General features: G+C 48.2%; 1 protein-coding gene across 1 annotated transcript; it reads right to left on the minus strand.

Moving 5' to 3' along the window:
* Positions 1 to 1,309: 1,309 nt before the first annotated feature.
* Positions 1,310 to 12,686, minus strand: camsap1a (calmodulin regulated spectrin-associated protein 1a). The gene is made up of 18 exons (XM_076158690.1): positions 12,509 to 12,686; positions 8,539 to 8,801; positions 8,280 to 8,441; positions 8,116 to 8,196; positions 6,855 to 6,996; positions 6,610 to 6,749; positions 6,416 to 6,512; positions 6,206 to 6,332; positions 6,036 to 6,118; positions 5,747 to 5,831; positions 3,296 to 5,621; positions 3,075 to 3,211; positions 2,784 to 2,989; positions 2,557 to 2,619; positions 2,252 to 2,339; positions 1,906 to 2,030; positions 1,692 to 1,810; positions 1,310 to 1,600 (listed from the first exon to the last, which is right to left on the minus strand). The coding sequence occupies exons 1-18, from the start codon at positions 12,684 to 12,686 to the stop codon at positions 1,310 to 1,312; spliced, it is 4,713 nt and encodes a 1,570-aa protein (XP_076014805.1).
* Between the last annotated feature and the right edge of the window lie 607 nt (positions 12,687 to 13,293).

Genomic DNA, 13,293 nt, shown 5'->3' on the forward strand with positions numbered 1-13,293 from the left:
CTGCTAAACATTTTTGCCTCGATACTGCTGCTAAAAAATAGAATAAAACAGAATCAGAAAATGTAGCCAGTTTCACTTTATTATTTCTCTTCAAAAAAAAACGACATACAGTAGAACACAAATAAATAAATAACATTTCTGAAAGCTTGAAACAGAATAAATCAACACAGTATTAGTCAACATAAATTGTACAGAATGTACAAAAAAATACCAGTCAAAATTGTACAAAATGCAGCAAACAAATATCAAATATTACATTGTGCAGTTTTCCCCCCTGCAGCTTTACTTCAAACAAGATAGGCTCTTGTCAAGTCTTGGTGGGGAAATGACCAGTGCTGCCCGAAGCTACGTGAACATCTCATCTCTGATCCCCGCGAGCAGGCGAAGGGCAGCAAACAGCTCCAATTTGGTTCAGTAATATGAGCCAGTTAGATATTAGGAGATATTACAAGGGCTCGTCTGGGCGGTGGAATACGTGTTGTCCCAGTTAATACAGTATAATGTGCTAATCGTGAGATATAACGCACCGAGCTTTAAAAGCACTGCTGTGTGGGATAAATACTCCATTTTCCCTCCTGTAATACCATTCCATTATTCATGAGACCTTTGGGGGGCTCTCACACGCGCAGCTCGCAAACTCCCAGCATAAAGACGTGGTGGTGTTTGTGTTTTACTCCATTGTTCGTCTGCGTGACAATAAATTCAAAGCATAGGCGACGGTAAACACATTCAGAGGAGGATAACACTTCGCAGCACATTCAGTCTCTATACCCCAAACACACTACAAAACAGGAACACTCACAGGCATTCATTCCCCCTCACATTAAAGCACTCAAATACAGACCGATCATAGTGATGAATAAATGCAGCGTCTATGTGAATGAGATGAATCAGAGCTTCCAGACTGAAACAACAAACCTTATAATCAATATTGAGCCAATGTTCCCATCTGTAGTCGCAGTTAGTAGTCATAGTATCTCCTCCTCCGCTGCCTCAAAGAACTCAGCACATTATTAAGGCTATTTAATGCTAAAGAAATTCATGTTAGATGTGCTGAAAATGTGCAAAACATAGAAAAGTGACGTGCAGAATTAAATGTTAGCCGTAAAGCTGTGACTTCAGTTGGCAGGTGGCTCCACTTCACTGACCACAGGACACCAACACAGAGTTCCACCACATCCACTCCAAACCAGCCCACAGTTTCACCACATAATCACGTGTCAATCATTGCAAAAGATCATTGGGTCCCGCCCAACTCTTCTCCTCCTCCTCCTCCTCCTCCTCCTCCTCCTCCTCCTCCTCCTCTTCTTCATTTCCTCCTGGAGCTGCCCAGCCTCTTCACCTGCCAGAGGTAGTTGTGGATAGTCAGGGCGTCCACACTGACAGACACGCTCTTGGCCGGGATGACGGTGAACTGCTTTCGGTCCGAGCTGTATTTGAAAAGTTTGTCGATCATCTTTGGGCTGATTGATCGCGGCCCCGTGCCTGTGAACTTCACAATTTCCTCCGTGTCCGGGGAGTAAGAGTAGATGGCGCGGAACTGGCAACCGCCATCACGGAAAAGGAGTATCAGGTGATTGGACTCGCACTTTTCCAGCTCCTGTGACAGGAATCAAAAATGACTTGAGTACTGTATATCAATTTTTTTTTGGCAACTGGAGCTCAGATTGAATTCATGACATCACACTGACCTCCAGGACGACGTTCTTCTGCGTCTCATTGACCTTTCCAGCGAGGCAGCAGTGGGCAATGGCATTGATGATGATTGGCTTGTTGGACTTGGAACTTGGCTCCTTGAAAAGTTTGGGCCCTTTAACGAAGATTGAAAACATTCATTAAGTTTGTAAGCATTTGAAGTATGTATTTCCAAAAAATTGTTCGAAAAGCGTCCTTGCGTTTTCTCACCGTGGTACTCAGCGATTGAGTTGATGGATGAAGAGATGGAGCCGTTCTCCCAGTCCCGCTCCATGTTCCTGCTGGGTCCCCGGCTAAATATGGGGAATGACTCCATGGAGCACACAGACGCAGCCCTGCAGGACACACACACACACACACACACACACACACACACACACACACACACACACACACACACACACACACACACACACACACACACACACACACACACACACACACACACACACACACACACACACACACACACACACGTCAGTGAGTCAGTGAGTCAGATCACTACAGACACAGAAGCTACAGCAGGACCAGCTTCTCCTCTGCTCATATCCAGCACCTCTGTGACTCGGCTCCTCCCGACATGACGCTGTCTGCCTCCGTGGCCAGAGAGAGCGTGGATCCTCTATGGCTGCAGCTCAGATCGGCTGGAAGACAGAGACGGCAGGAGTTAGTGCGAGTTACTAAATTCAATCTGTGATTAAACTACAGCCCTTAAGCAAGCCTGTGCTCTGTTAAATCTAATCCTAAACCAAATTAAGACGAGGACACAAGAGGAGACAACAAGAGCACAAATGGATGAAAGAGTGCGTGAGAAGCAGCAATGTTAAGGTCCCATCATGCAGAGCAGCTTAGAAGGTTCACCTCCCCTGCTGCCTGCTGCTGAGACCTGGGCTTTGGGTAAGAGGGACCGCTTCAGAGAATGACCTGCACAACACATGTACACGTTCAGGACCATACTAAACACAACACACAGTAAATGTACACAGGTTAACTGACACACACACACACACACACAATTTGTAAATGGAGACGCAAAGACAACACGGGGTGCTGTGTGGTGAAATGTTCGATTTGTGTGGAGCTCTTACGTGTGGATCCTTTGGAGAGGCTGTTGGACTCGTCGCGGTGCAGGGACTTGGGTCTGTTCCTGCGTGTCTTGGCTCTGGGCCGCGGCTTGACCTGACCCTGTTCCTCCATCAGCTCCTGCTGCTTCCGCCGCAAGTACTCCTGCTTGATAATCTCCCGTCGGGCCTTCTCCTCCTCCTTGCGTATGCGCTCCTCTTCAGCCTTACGTCTTTGAGAGAAGGACAGCGACAGTTTCAGTGTGTGACAGAAGCTGGGCGTTGGGTAATTAAGAGTTAAGTGTTGTGAGTACATACCTGGCCTCGTCGCGTTTGGCCTCGCTCTCGCCCTCTTGCTGTTGTTTGCGTAGTCTGGTCTCTGCGGCTTTGCGCTGTTGTTTGAGGAGGAAAGCAGCGCGACGCTTCACCATCTCATCCTCTGCCTTCTCTTCATCCTGGAAGACAGAGAAGTATGATCACTCACGCCTGATTCAGATGTCACAAAATTAGCACCAAGGAGCAGAACACTTGAATGGTACCTTGAAGAAGAAGCCCAGCACGTTCTTCTGATTGCCTTCCGCTGAGCCGTCCTCTGCGGCATCCTTAAGATCTGACAGGTCCACTTCAATCAGCTGAGCTTTGACTATGGAATTTTCATTGCCGCCTTCAGCTTCCTCCCCTGAGTTTGCTGGGATGTTCCTATCTGCCTCTGCGGCCTCTGAGCTGGAGTCAACCGGCGGATCTGGAGATGCCGGTTTGTCCGAGAAACACACTTCTCTGGCCGTCTGCTGGTTGGGGTCATCCTGGACTCTGAAGGTCGTGCTCCTGAGGCTCTTTCTGTCCAACTTGGGGTTCTCGGCACTCACTCTTCCCTCCTGGTCTTCGCTGGCGCTTCCTTTGGAGCGCTCGGCTTGTGGAGGTGGCGTAGGCAGGCTGACGGACGCCACCCTGCTCGTGTCCTTAGTCTGTTTAGAATCGGAGGTTTTGGTGCGTTGGCTGGAGCTCAGCTTGGGCGGATGGCGAACGGGCGTCGATTCGTTTCCGCCGAAATCTATAAAGTGAGCAACCGCGTAAGATCTGGAGTCTGAGGTAGCTGCTTTTGCTTCTATTGTGCTGAGTTGCTGCGTTGTGGGAGGGCCCGATATTTTGGATCCTGGAGGTGACGCTGTGTTCCGCTTCATCAACAAGTCCTGCTTCAAGGAGAGCTGCGTCATCTGCTGCTGAATGGAACTAATGGCGTCGTTGAGTATCTCAATGGAACGGCTGCAATCGCCCAAATCAGATTCGGATCCATTATCCTGCGTCTGTGTGTTCAGCCTGTTGTCCGTGTTCACCTGCTCTCTCTCCAGGTGTCCGGCCTTAGACTGGAGCCTTAGCGCCTCCAGACAGGAGTCGTCCCTGCAGGCTCGGGTCTTCGCCAGGCTTCTATCAGCGTTAGTGGTTTCTGAGTTTTCCTGCGGGTGTTTCAGGGGCTGGGGGAGCGTGTCACTCTTCCCTCCTCCCTTCTTCACAATGTTCAGGAAGGCAGCTTTCCCTAGCTTTAGTCTGTGCCGCGCCGACAGGGTCTCCATTTTCTTTTTCTGATACTCGATGGCGCGCCGTTGCTCTTCCAGCTTCATGTGAAGTTGCACCAGTTCTGAAGGCACTGCCGGGGCGCTGACCATCGCGTCCTTCCCTAACACAGGCCCGGGCTCCTTACTTTGGCAGCAGGGGATGTCGTCGCTCCTGAGTCGCCAGGGGCCTCCGAAGGGGTAGGGCGTGGTCTCGGAGCCGTCGGGCGTGGTCTTCTGGGAACTGCTAGTGCTTGATACTCCATCGCAGAAGCCAATCTTGTGCAGTTTCCGCTCTGCAAAGCTGGTCATCCTCACGCTAGAGCTGCCAGAAGCGCTGCAGCTGCTCCCCCAGGATATGGTGCTGAGACACGGGCTGGATCGTCCACTGCCGTCCTCCTTATCATCCCGCTCGCTCACCTTCAAGTCCTCCCTCAGCTTGGCCGACTCCACCTCTCCTCTGATATCAAACATGTCTCCCTCATCTAAGTACTTTCCACTCACTCTCCTCTCTAGCTCTTTCGACAGCTCCTCGTCCTCCTCGTCCTCCTCTAGGTCTGCGATGTCAGAGTCTGAGTCATTTCCCACATCTGACGCGGCGCTGAAAGCACTGTGGTTTTGCCCAGGGAGAGGCGTGTGGACTTGATCCTCTTGTTCTCCTGATGAATGGAGGAAGAAGCCGCAGGTCTGCATCCTGTTTGAACGGGACGTGGCTGCTGCTCCTTCTGTGGGTGGTCTGGAAGTGCTCAGAATGGACTCGGCCACATGGGTCCTCCTCTGTGAAGTGCTGGGGACACTGGTGTTCATTTTCCTTGTTCGTCTCTCACCGCTTTCCTCCTCCTTGTTGAGACTGATGCTCTTCTCTTTGGCTTGTTTGCAGACAGCAGGCATCAAGGGCTCCAGATAATAGCAGTCTGCCTGGCGGCCTGTTGGGAAGGCACCAGGGTCAAAGCAGGGAGAGCGGCGAGAATTAGGTATTCTCCTCACAGGTTTTCCATTCTGGATCTCCAGCTCATCCTGCTCGATGTCGCTCTCACGCACAGGTCGAGGAAACGCGGCCGGATGTATAACGGCGACCAACTCCTCCTCTACTACTTCCTCTTCCTCGTCCTCGATGCGAATGTGACCCATGAGGCTCTGGCCGGGGAGCCTGTGTTGGGGCAGCTGGGGAACGGACCCCAGCATGTGTTTGGGAGTGACGCTCAGGATGTTAGAGGCCAGGCTGTCTTTGCTGATGGAGCGAGCGAGGCTGATGCTGTCACCATCGTCCTCCGGTGGGAAATGCAGGGCGTAGGGCACCGGCTGTGATAAAGGTCTAAACAAGGCAGAATTGAGGGATGTAAGGAAAGTGAGAGGAGCATGAAACTGTAACAAGAAATCATCATTCATCATCGTCATTGTTGCATGAACGACAGTAACTGGTTTCATCAAGCTGCTGACCTGGATCTCCTCTTCGGCCAGGACAGTATTGAGCTCTGATGCTGGCCGTCCCTCTGCGTTACAGAGTTGGAACGGTTCCTCAGGTCTGCTGAATGAAAATAGAAAGTGTGATATTGTTGGAGTCTGGCCCAATAGATTGGACAGATGATTCCGCCGAAGTGTAACCAAACTACATTCTGGAAGATTCTGATTCTGTCTTACAAAAATGGGCTTGAATTCACACCTCATTATGTACGGTTCTCAATCTCAATTGTGAACTGGATCTCAGGTAAATGTTTGCTGGTATTACCTGAGGGGCCGTCGTTGTTCATCTTCTGTTGTCTCTGTCTCAGGGACATGAATGAGTGAGACGGGGTCGGCGAGGTCGGTTTGCTGTGAATGAAACATATAGTTGTTTGTTAATATAGTTAACTAGAACGTCAGGAGGCTTCGTTTCAATTTCACTCTGTCTGTAGTCACCTGAGGTCCGGGCCGGGGGGTGTGGTTAAGACATCAGCAGAGTTTGATGTTGTCAGGAAATTACGCTTGATGCCGCTAGAGACGGGAAGCTGGGGTCGCGAACTCTTCGGCTGCAGCAGCAATCTCACTGCAAGAACAAGAGAAGAAGTGGGTTTGAATCATTTTAACCAAATTCTTTCAAGCAGTGCACCAGTCCAAAAGTTATTTTACCATCTCTGATTTCCTGGAGGTCTCTGGGCTGCACAAAGTCCGGCTTCACGACCTCAAACCACCAGAAGAGCTCAGCGATGAAGACCATAATGTTGCTCTGAATCACAAACATGAAGTTCAAAGTCAACAACGAGAAAAGACGCAGACGGAATTTGTTTCTAAGAGGGATTCACATGGAGCGTTCCTGCACTCACCTTCAGCACTGGTGGAGAGTACAACATGTCCTCCAGCTTCAGATACAGACATTTGTTCAGGTACTCATTGGAGAACTCCATCAGCAGGTGGATGTTGTACACACTATCCGTTATGGATGGCACCTCCTTCAGACAGATATCTGCACAAAAACAGCACAGCAGTCCATCTGTTTATTCGAATACAGGGAGAAGCAGCACAGCCAGACGTTTGAGCGATGACATCGAACATATCGCCTTCCGTGTACCTTCAAGTCTAATGAGTTCTGTGCAATAGAAGTGGATGACAGCCAGCAGAGCGGTGCCGTCACACACGTCCTTCAGCAAGTCGTCCACCAGGGGGAAGTGCTGAAGCGAGCGACCCGACAGATGATCTCTACGGTAACGCACCTACGAAGCAAACATCCAAACATTTGAGGGATTCATTTCAATGCTTTCAAGTCAAGTTATCGCTCACATGCACATATGGGACTTGTTGTACAGCTGTATTGAAAATTCTTAAAGTCATAAACAACTGTAAGTGTAAGTGTGTGTAAGTGATGAATAAAATAAAAGGGGAAAACAAGGATTGCTGACGCTGAAACTGACATCGGGGTCAAAGGTGAGCATATTACATCATGGGAGAACTCCACCGGCTCAAACACTCACAGTGAGGCCATGCAAAATATCAGGCCATTCAGCAAGTGTGTGAAGTGTATTGTGTGTGTGTTTTATGGGGGAGAGAGGAGGGTTAGGGAGTCCATTCTGCCTAAAGTTATTCATGCAAGGTTTTAAAAAAAAAAGTTAAATACGGAAAACCAAGCGTTATGGGAGCAGTTCCCACTTTTGCCAGCAAGGGGCGCTGTGTCCTCTTTTTTATGGTTGGGTTTCACTGCATTGTCTGTAGTCTATGTTCAAAGTCATACAGACATACTTCTCTCCACTGTGCTTTCCTAACAAACACTGATACACTGATATATACAGACTGCAAACACACACACACACACACACACACACACACACACACACACACACTGATACAGGTATCTATTGCACTTACAGGCACAAGCTTCCAGTACCACTTGGAGGGGGACTAGTATCCAAGAGGCAGGAAGGGGAAGACAGTATTGAGGGGGAGGGAGACACAAAGAGGAAAAAGCAGCAGACAGGTTGAGATACAGTGACAGGGAGATCAGATGTCAAAGATTTACAGACGACGCCGAAGAGGAAATAGAACAACTTTATCACGTGACATTATAATTACTGTTATTATGCGCCGACAATCAATTATAGTCACGCAAACTTGTTACACTCTTCTTCCAATGGTGAAGGCAGATTGTTGGTGGTTTCGCTTGTCTAGAAGAATTTGACTTGTACGATTAGCTGATGGGAAAACTGTCGTTGTCCATGTCCCACACTGGACAACATTCAAGTCCGCGACTGAAAACAATGTGACAGAGAGAAAGACGACACACAGGAGGTAGAGAAATAGAGGGGCGACGCAGAAAAAGAGGAAGATGAGCCTGTTACCTTCTGGTGACTGGGCGACTCCAGCAGGTGTTGCTTCATTCTCAGCTCTTTATCCGTGATCTCCCTCATCTTCATGTTCACCTGTGTAACGATAGAAGTCAGCGCCGACGAAATGACGCACGAAAAAAATTCCAAAGCAGACCAAAACACCACAATCTTCTCACCTTGTTGATCCAGAAGACCATTGCGTCTTCCAGGTCATACGGCAGCTCCTTGGAGACATTGAAGTTTGAGAAGCGAGTGACGCTGGCGACAACCTTCTCTATGCTGATCATCTCCACTGTGTAGGCCATCATCAGGGAGTCGATAAGGTGGATGTGAGAGTTCTGGAAAAGCAAATGGGAATGAAACAAATGAGGACCTGTGTGTGTATGTTTTGCAGAAAGCCTATCTGCTGCCAGTGAATACAGCTTAGCGACTCACCATCTTGATGGGAGATGCACTGAGGTCCATATCAGAAACGGGGGTGTTGTCGCTCTCCAGGACCAAAATCCCTTTCCTGGACAGCACCTGCATGACCGACTGGTGGCTTTTGAGCGAGGCGGCCTGGTCCGTGCGCAGGATCAGCCCGCAAACCCTGCAGTACAACTCCCCGGACAGCAGCAGGCGGATGATTGGTGGCTTGATGTGCTCCTGCTCATACTGGTCTGTGTAGAAGGGGTCTCGCAGGTCTACGGGGATGTGATCTGGAACACAAAGGGGATTCGTTGCGGGTAATTCCGGCACGTGATCACACAGAACGTGATTTAAACCATATTCCACCATGACAGAATCTATTTTTATTAGCACACATAGACACGTGAGGGCAAATCCTCGCCGCCTTACATAATCCACAACAGGCTGAGACGGTTTTAGACTGTCTAAGACGCCACCGGTGGACGAGGAGAATGCTGAGATTGAAAGTCATCAGGTTGAACCGCACCTGTCGGAGGCCTGGAATCTTTAAGCCAATCAACTGGCAGGATTTAAGCTGACTACATTCTCCTGAGCCGGCGTGTTGTTGTTGTTTATTTCCTTCCTGGTGGTGAACACAGAAACAGGGCTGCTATTTTTATAAGCTCAGCCATATTAATCCACAGTTAAGGCCTAAAGCACTCAGGGGAATTTTGCCGTTGTCCCTCCGTTTGATTTTCGTTGTTGTCATTATTTCTTATCGACTCAGCCTTCAAGGGGATATTGTCCGAGTCATGCTCAGAGTGCTGGTGAGTGCACACAAGCAGACAGACAGACAGACTTTTAGTGCGATGTTACTCACTGAAACGTCTGCTGTAAACATCCATTAACGTCCATTAAGTTCCTTCAGAGCTACTTTCACTTCAACGATGGTCTGGCATACTTACACACACGCAGCCTTGCAATTATACAGACAATTATAACAGAGATTTTTGGGATGTATTCATTTTCTTTTACTTTTGTTGACAGCCTGTCTTTATGACTGACATGTCGTTTGCCATAATGGCTCGCTGAGTCACTGAATCGTACAACAACTATCGACGATGAAACGGAAGATACCGCTAAATAATTCATGTGATCGTAAAAATGAAGATGAAAGCAACAAAACCAAGACCCAGTCTGCATCAATGTTTCACAATAGCTTCTCTTCTTCTCATTTGCTTGACAATGCTGACACAGATAAACCGACTTACTAGGACATCGATCGAGGCCAACACACACCCACACACACCAGACACACAAACACACACACACGCACACATCAGGGGGAATTTAAAACTACAGTTCACTGACCACCAGTGCCCACTTTGCCTTTTTACGACTGCTTGCTTGGCACACACTGTTCTCTCTCTCTCTCTCTCTCTCTCTCTCTCTGCCTGCTGAGGCATCACGCTGCCATCCAGGCGTCCCAGATAATGTGGAATCCCGCACATTACGCAACCCTCCACTCTGTTTATCATTGTATTCCTAACCCTTCTAAAATACTCCCTACAATCACACACAGCGCTTTCCTCGCCCTGCTGGTTTCTGAGCTAATAAGGAAAACCACACGCTGTCCCTGGCTGACCTCTCATCCTCACTGGTTGCCGTGGAGATGGCGATCATGGGTGCCAGTGTGGCAGAAGGTGGGGGCTGTCCACTCACCAGGGCCCTGCTTACTGGATCGTTTTATGGCTGCTGACACTAAAAGGGGAGTGTGTGTGTGTGTGTGTGTGTGTGTGCGTGTGTGCGTGTGTGTGTGCGTGCGAGCGTCTGAAAGAGGGGGAGTGGAGGTAATGGCTACTCTATAATCCTAGCTGCTAATACTCCTTAGATATTTAACATCCACCTGATCCAAGTGTAAATGCCCGCCACACTGTGCGTGTGTTTGTGTGTGTGTGTGTGTGTGTGTGCGTGCGTGCGTGCGTGCGTGCGTGCGTGCGTGCGTGCGTGCGTGCGTGCGTGCGTGCGTGCGTGCGTGCGTGCGTGCGTGTGTGTGCAGGGGAAGCCTTTGTTCTCGCTCTTTTGGAGACAAGGTCAGATTGAGCTACACTTATCTTGCTGACAGCGAGGACAGAGCAGCCTGGCACTGAGCCAACACAAAGCACAGAGGCTCAGTGGGGAATCCTCCAAAACTGTTACTAAACACACAAACCTATGGAATGTGAAACTTTGGCGACTTAAGTGTTACCAACATTTTGTCATATTATACTGTTGTATTATTAACTGGACTCTGACATCTCCAAACGTATACTGTTAATCTAAACATCAACATAACATTAACATTACACTGGAAATGTGTGACATTTACATAGATCAACATCAACACTGTGAACATATTTAAAAATGTAAGATTCTATAGGTTTGAATAGTTCAAAATGTCATAAGAAAAACTGCCGTGACTTCGCCTAAACAAACAAGCATTCACAATCCCATTACACGCTTAACCATGTGACTTGCAGTCCTGAGTCTCGCATCAGCAGAGAACCACAGCACACACACACACACACACACACACACACACTGTCCTTCCAGCAGGACTGTGGTGGTGACGCTGCACTCTAATCCCAGGAGAGCAGTTGCCCCCCCACAGTGTCTGTCAATGAGCAGGGATTCTACCACAGAAAGCAAATACAAGACTGACTTCATTTCAAACTGGACAGATTCCTTCTTTGTGTGTTGGAGGAGTGAATCACCTGTCAGCTTCAGCTATGACATGACATTTTTTCACAGCTTTCACTTTTTAAATAAGATAAACAACCCTTAATCTCACGAATGAGAAATTCCCTGTTTCAGAGCCATGCATTTGTTACATGCACACACACACAATGCGGTGCATGTGTGTCTGCCCGTGGAGGACCTCCGGTTACCAAGCCAAGACCCCTTAGCACTCCACACGGGACTCAAACTGGCTACCCTCCGGTTCCCAAGCCAAGTCCCTTTGGACTGGGCCACTGCCGCCCCCAAATGCCCCTTTAACGGCTAAAAGATTGTAGGCTAAACTTAAAACGTGATTATTATTGAAAAGTGTTTGTTGCACGATAGGAAGTCTGGCTCTGTCTCCTTCACGAATGCCCTATTATCACACAGTCACAGTGAGCTGCACGGCTGACCCCTCGCTTACTCTCTCCAGCTCGCATTTTCAGCTTGTGACACAAAAATCCACATTCAAGGCGTAACTTCCATATTTGCTCGCAGCATTGATATGGAAAGAAATCTTTTTTAACTGTAAAGTGAAGCTCCTCAGCGCTCACAGGGCCAGTGACCGACGGATATGACGCATGATGTCATCACGTAGACCAGATAACAAACCAGACAATAACCTGGAGCTGCTGGTCTCTGGTCTGCTCACATCCTTTACTGATAGGAAGGATGACTGGTCAATGTCTCCTCATGACATTTACGCAAAACACTCATAATATATATGCTTCTTCATCACAGAGTTCTGAAAATGATGAGTCACAGCAGCCTCACTGAACTAAAAATGTACTTAGGTGAAATAAGACCTGATCTGACTATGAGTTCTATCGAAACCTTATCTGGAGACAGATCAGGCGCACTGTCTCCTCTGTCAACTTCAGGGGCAATACTCTCTATAAACAACATCTGGCTTCACAAAGATACCACTTATTGCAGCGCTACTGTGTTGGATTGCATCAGATAGTACAAGCGTTTGTTTATACGATTCTAATCACCTCGTCTCTGACTTGTAAAGATTTGAATGGGGAAAGAATCAGCCACAATCCTGCAGACACTTTGATTACTGTATTATCGAGGATCTAGATCCAGAATATATTGTAAATACCTGATAAGAATACTGCTGTTATACTTAGTTTACGTGTTCATGTCCAAACTGCACAATGTGAAGTTAATAGTAAACCCCTGGGCTGCATAATTCTAGGTTTGCAGGGCAGATGCATCCCCCTGTGCAGTGTGAGTGGGAAAAGTGAGAGATCCTTACCTATGCCATAAGCTTTGGCAAACAACCAGCGCAGATCTGCATCGATTTTGGCTCTTGCCGAGTCGTAGTGCTCCAGTGGCACAACCTGGATCTCCATGACTCCTCCGGCGTCACCTTGTGCTGGATCCGCTCCCCTCCTCCAGGGGCTGTCCCGGGCAGCACTCACCTCCACGTCCATCCTACCTACTTACACTACAAACAGCAACACAGAAGAGGCAAAAAACCTTACATGTCACTGAGCCTCACAGAGCAGCTGATAGTCATTACAGCATAGGTGTGGATAAACAACACTATGCCTGGCCTGCTAACATCCACCGACTATGATGATGATGATGACGATGAAAGCAGGTGTAGCCTGACCTCTCATCTTGGCTGATACAGTGCAGCCGGTGTTGTTGCTGTAGGTCAGCGTTCAGCCATTATGATTCATCCATTCTACTCCATGCAAGTAGGCTACAAATCCAAACCATAAATCACCAAATTCTCGTATTGTCTCGTCTGCTATCCACATCACGTCTAGTCAGTTGGTGTAAGATACTTCAAGATACTTCACATCTGTATCTGATCTAATCTATATTGCTGCTTTAGGAGCCGCCCTGTGTTGATTTACAAGCGCTTATAAACACAATATCCTAAATATCCTGTGAGCCGATAATTAGCTCTGTCCAGTTCAGGCTCATTAGCCAATGAATGACCCGATGTTAACCTAGCAGCGTTTTTCTCTTTATTAACGCGTTATAGCTAAACTGCACGGACACAAAAGGACAGTTTCACCCGAAAATAGG

Source organism: Genypterus blacodes, unplaced genomic scaffold, assembly GCF_046128005.1.
Source record: "Genypterus blacodes isolate CSIRO-AG114 ecotype Tasmania unplaced genomic scaffold, CSIRO-AGI_Gbla_v1 ptg000085l_1, whole genome shotgun sequence".
In the NCBI taxonomy this organism is placed as follows: Eukaryota; Metazoa; Chordata; class Actinopteri; order Ophidiiformes; family Ophidiidae; genus Genypterus; species Genypterus blacodes.